Source organism: Solanum stenotomum, chromosome 9 (genome assembly GCF_019186545.1).
Source record: "Solanum stenotomum isolate F172 chromosome 9, ASM1918654v1, whole genome shotgun sequence".
NCBI classification, from domain to species: domain Eukaryota; kingdom Viridiplantae; phylum Streptophyta; class Magnoliopsida; order Solanales; family Solanaceae; genus Solanum; species Solanum stenotomum.
In genome coordinates, this window is record NC_064290.1 from 18570238 (window position 1) to 18575401 (window position 5164).

Here is a 5164-nt window from a genome sequence, read left to right on the forward strand (position 1 = left end):
TTTCTACACTGTTTCATTCTTCTTTGTACTTGGATTGGATGTATTTGAGTTGAGGGTATACCAGAACAACCTCTCTACCTCTATGAAATAGTGGTAAGGTTTGCATACACTCTATCCTTTCTAGACCAGACTTTTAGGATTACACTGGGTATATTGTTGTTCGTATGTGAAATGTCACAAATTGTTTTTAAAAAAAAATCGTAGTCTGAATTATACTAAAGTATTGGCTTTTCAGGCACAAATTTGTGCCTTATTTTTATACAAGTCTAGATCGCTGAGTTGCTAAGACATAAAGTTAGAACATGATGCTGACAATGTATTGTAAAATTAAGTTTAAAATAATATAAAAATGAAGATAAAGAAATAAATTATAGGATAACTTTTTTCTCTTAAATGTGTCAATAATGACCTTTCATCCTCTATTTATAGAATTACGTAGAGATAATCAAAGAGTATGTCATAAACATAACATTAAGGGGGGACATTACGGAGTCGGTGAAAGATATAGCATTACTGTTTTAAGGTCATAAGAGAAATAGAACATAATTCTAGAAGAGTAATGAAATAATAACGAGATTACATTTAATAGACATCCACGTTATAATATATTTCATAACATAAATCAAAATTTGTGCATACTTAACAATGGCCTCAAGATAGGAAGACTTGTACAGTCCAAAATCATATCTCTGTCCCACACACTTTTCTTTTTAATCCGTCTCATAAAGAATATTGACTTATTATAATTAAAAATAATTCAATTTTAAAATTTCTTTTTTACCCTTAATAAAATAATTCTCAGCCACACAAATTTAACAAGGGAAAAGGACCTGATATACCCCTCAACTTTGTCATTTGGAGCTGATATGCCCCTCGTTATGAAAGTGGCTCATATATACTCTTACCGTTATACAAACGGCTCACATATACCCTTACAGTTACAAAATGAGCTCACATATACCCTTTATTTAACGGAAGTGAAAAAGTTAGTTTTAAATTTATATTTTTGACTTTTAATTTTCTTAAAAATTATTTAGGGGTATATATGATTCTTCTAGCAAAGTTCAAGGTATATTTTAATCTTTTTTATACATAAATTATTTTTTTGACTTCTTTTATTATAATTATTTGAGTTTCTTATTCTTATTTTATTTTTTTTTTCATTCCTTAGTGTAAAGAAAAAAATGTAAAACTATTTTTTTGTGGCCATATTATAATTTAAAATTTTATTTTTTTGGTCTATATTGTAATTTAATTTTTGTATTTGAAGAAAACAATTTGGTCATCTATAATAAGTTTTATAAGAATATTAGTGAAACATAAATAAATTTGACCATCAAAATAATAAATCTAAATTAGTCATTGAAACCAAAAAAAAAAGTTAAAAAAATATATATGTTTGAGGAGGATTAAATATACTCATATGAGATTATATTTTTTTTTAAAATAATAAAAAATTAACCTGAAATTAATTTTTTTCATTTCCGTTAGAGGAAAAGGGTATATGTGAGCCATTTGTATATAAGTAGGGGTATATATGAGCCACTTTCATAACGAGGGGTATATCAGCTCTAAATGACAAAGTTGAGGGGTATATCATACCCTTATCCCATTTAACAATTATTTTAGACTACAAAATTTTAAAAGTTTATTTTTTAAACTCGATGAAAGTTAAACGGTTGGTCGTGATGATATTTCTGTTTTGCCTTTTTTAATTAGTGGAAGATTAGCAACTCTGTTTCTGTCGGCAACTTCCCCTCCCCTGTCTGTGTTTGGTGTGAGTTTGTCAATGGCAGATGGAAATGTGGATGTTTTGGATATTTACCCACTGAATCATTACTATTTTGGTTCAAAAGAGTCACTTCCATTAAAGGAAGAGGAGACCTTGGATCATCGCATTCAACGCTTGAAATTCAAGTATATTTTTCTATCCTTATTCCTCTCTTTCTATCACTATATATATTGTATGTTCATTTTTGTTTCCTCTTTATTTCAGCTACAATACTCATGGAATCAGAACTTGTGTACAAGCTGTGCTTTTGGTTAGTTTCTCTTTCTTCCTTTTTTTCAAAACAGCTAGAGGTAAGGGGTGAGTATAGAGGACCTTTAGATACTCCGGGTGTTTTAGATACTGCGATCCAAATTAGTAAGTTTCAAAATTCTGAGGGCGGAGCCACGATTATTGCAAAACATGTTTCCTTTGGTTGATAGTGGGTTCAAACCCACAACTCTACCATGGAAAGAGTTTCCATGTCCCATTCTGAGCCGCCAATTAATTTTTAGTAGGTTAACAAGTTAATATACATATATATTAATTTAATTTTCTAATATAAATACATGATCTACTAAAAAGCTATTGGGTTCCCTGAACCCTAAGTTCCTGTTTCGAATACCTAATGGTGAAGGAAAACACAAAGAACAAAACAAAACCAATCCCAAAAGATTTTAAAAGCGCATTTCTTTGGAAATAATTGAAAGTTTCAGTTGTGGCAGCCTAAAAATTAGCCTCTGGATTTTTGCTCCCTTAATATAAGTGCTTTTCTGCAAGAACTGAGGGGTTGTTTTGTAGCTGACTAGAGTTATGTAGGTATTAGTAACACATTAATTTTGAGGATATTTTTGAATTTGTTTGTGTAGGGATTAGTTGTTTCATCTTATATGCTGCATAAACTTTAAATAGCAGTTTTGCATATAAATAATATATTTAAAATTGGCTTGGATCTTTAACACCATTTTAACTTTATATAAAATCGCAACAAGCAACTGACTTGGCTTAGCAGGCCAGTAACTTTGTCAAATGGAACATTCAATAAAATTGGGACATTACAGTGTACCGTGGCTCCTGCACAAGGATGTGACACAAATCGAGAAATGGTCTAAACTTTTCAAAAACTACACGTGGTTTCCAGCTCTAGAAGCTGTTATCTTATCCTGCATTTCTTTCTCCTCGGTGAGTAAGTAGCTTTTAGTTTTAGGATTCTCATTTTGGAATAGAATTGCAACAGAGGTTCTCCTGTTATTTCACTATGTAGTTGTAGGATGCAGGCCCTACTGCTTTGATTTAATATCCACGAGTAAACGCCTCCAGGCTGAAGTTCTTTTGGGGGAACATAGTGACCTAAAGATGTACGTTCTAAACCTCCGTCTTTTATCAAACAACTTGATACTGCCACTAAGCATGGTTGGTTCATGAAGTGCTGACTAAGTAGAGCCAATGCCGTGCTGCAACTAAACCTGTTTGTATCATAAACTGCTTATACATGGAGTCATCGAGACAGTTCAGCAGTCAGTTTTGCAACTTTGCAGGTTCTAAGAGCCTGTCTGGACGGGTTTATAACTTATGGCTTATAAGCCAATCCAAACAGGCTCTAAGTCTGCATTCTTAACTAATTTCCTGTGTGAGTAGTTAAAAATCAAGAGAGCAGCAGAGATTGTAGTTTTGACATCTGTTCCAATAGTTCAAGTTCCATAAATTGGTGCCTGATTTTAAGTGAATGATCTCGATACTTATGTGAATCCTCATGGATGGTCGTAATACGGGGTGTAATTTCTATTCAAACAACTCAAGCCTTTATGTGTTCTTCTGTTGTTCAAAATGTCAATTACCCATTGAATTACATACTGCATTAGAAAGGGGCTATTCGTGATTGTTGTTGGATGATATAGTATTCAATACGTCGCATTGCAGGTTGATTTGTTCAAACATCCACATCTATTATTATTGCAAGTACGGCATTCCATATACAAACTTCCAGGTGGTCGTCTTAGGCCTGGTGAATCAGGTACAATGATATTTTTTCTCATTTTGTCCAATTTTCTATGTTGAAGCTGGGAGTTTGAGCACTGAAGAATTTATCTTGTTGACATACACAGAAATCGAATGTCTTAGACGTAAACTCTCAAGTAAACTATCCATGAGCGAAGAAGATGACAGATGGGAGGTATGTCAACATTTTACGTAGTGTTTTCAATTTATATTTTTGGCTATGCATCTTATAAATATTTCATTTGATGTATATGTAGGTCGGTGAATGCCTTGGGATGTGGTGGAGACCTGACTTTGAAACATTGATTTACCCGTTTTTGCCACCTAATATAAAAAGGCCAAAGGTAATTTGGTCATAATATTCTGAAATTTGTCTAGTTAGATGTCAGGAATTCTTGAAGGTATTAGTACTCAATTTAGCAAGGTTAACTTTATTTCTTTGTAGGAGTGCACAAAACTCTTTCTAGTGAGGTTGCCTAAAAGTTGCAAATTCATTGTACCGAAGAACCTCAAGCTTATTGCTGTTCCATTGTACCAAGTTCATGAAAATTTCAAGGTACTGTACAGCAGGCACATTCATGAATAGAATATTACTATGCTAATTGATCAATCTGTTTTTCTTTTATCACAATGGACTCTTACAGACAGTTACTCAGCCTTAAATGGCCTTACTCGATGTTATACTTGAACTAATGCAATCAATTCCCTTATCTGCAGACATATGGGCCAATAATAGCCGGAGTTCCACAACTGTTATCGAAGTTCTCGTACAATACACCCGATACTGACTGATTGGTGTCATAATACAAGTTAAAAGACCACATTAGGCTCAATGCTATTCCCATCCAGCATGCTGTTTTAAGTTGCAAGTTTAAGTTGAGAATACCAAGATAGTAGTGACTTTGACATGTATATATAGTGTATGTGGAGTGTGAGTATACATGTTTTTATTTGTAATGTTTCCGTCTGCAGTGTCTGTTTCTACCTGTATATTTGTATAATTGTGTTGGCTTGTTGTGAAAAAAATATAATATAGCTTATAAATCATTCAGGTAATGTCTCAAGTCAAGTTCATCATTTTTCTTTTAGTTGATTGTGGTGGTGCTCAAATTCAGTAACAATTTAAGCTACTGTGATGCTTAATTCTTGACCTCTGAAGAAGAAGAATCCCTGAACAGAATGAGAGGTGCCTAACCAACTTTCAATAGACATAATTGACTGCATTGATCTCTGTAGCTACACTCATAATGATATCTATGCTACCTAGTATAGTCACAATATCATTATTCTTTTAACTAACCGAGGAAGAATTTGCAAATTGACCATCTACAAGGAAATGACAGAGGCAAATGAGCTTTTGCACATTTTTGTTAATCAATGAACAGGATCGTGAGAGTT

The 5164-nt window shown here is 33.0% G+C and overlaps 1 protein-coding gene across 1 annotated transcript; it reads left to right on the plus strand.

Annotated features, from left to right (window-relative positions):
* Window positions 1-1699: 1699 nt before the first annotated feature.
* Window positions 1700-4812, plus strand: LOC125875976 (pre-mRNA cleavage factor Im 25 kDa subunit 1). Its single transcript, XM_049557062.1, has 7 exons — window positions 1700-1917; window positions 1997-2042; window positions 3689-3782; window positions 3874-3941; window positions 4024-4110; window positions 4212-4322; window positions 4484-4812. The coding sequence occupies exons 1-7, from the start codon at window positions 1790-1792 to the stop codon at window positions 4556-4558; spliced, it is 609 nt and encodes a 202-aa protein (XP_049413019.1). The 5' UTR covers window positions 1700-1789; the 3' UTR covers window positions 4559-4812.
* Window positions 4813-5164: the final 352 nt, after the last annotated feature.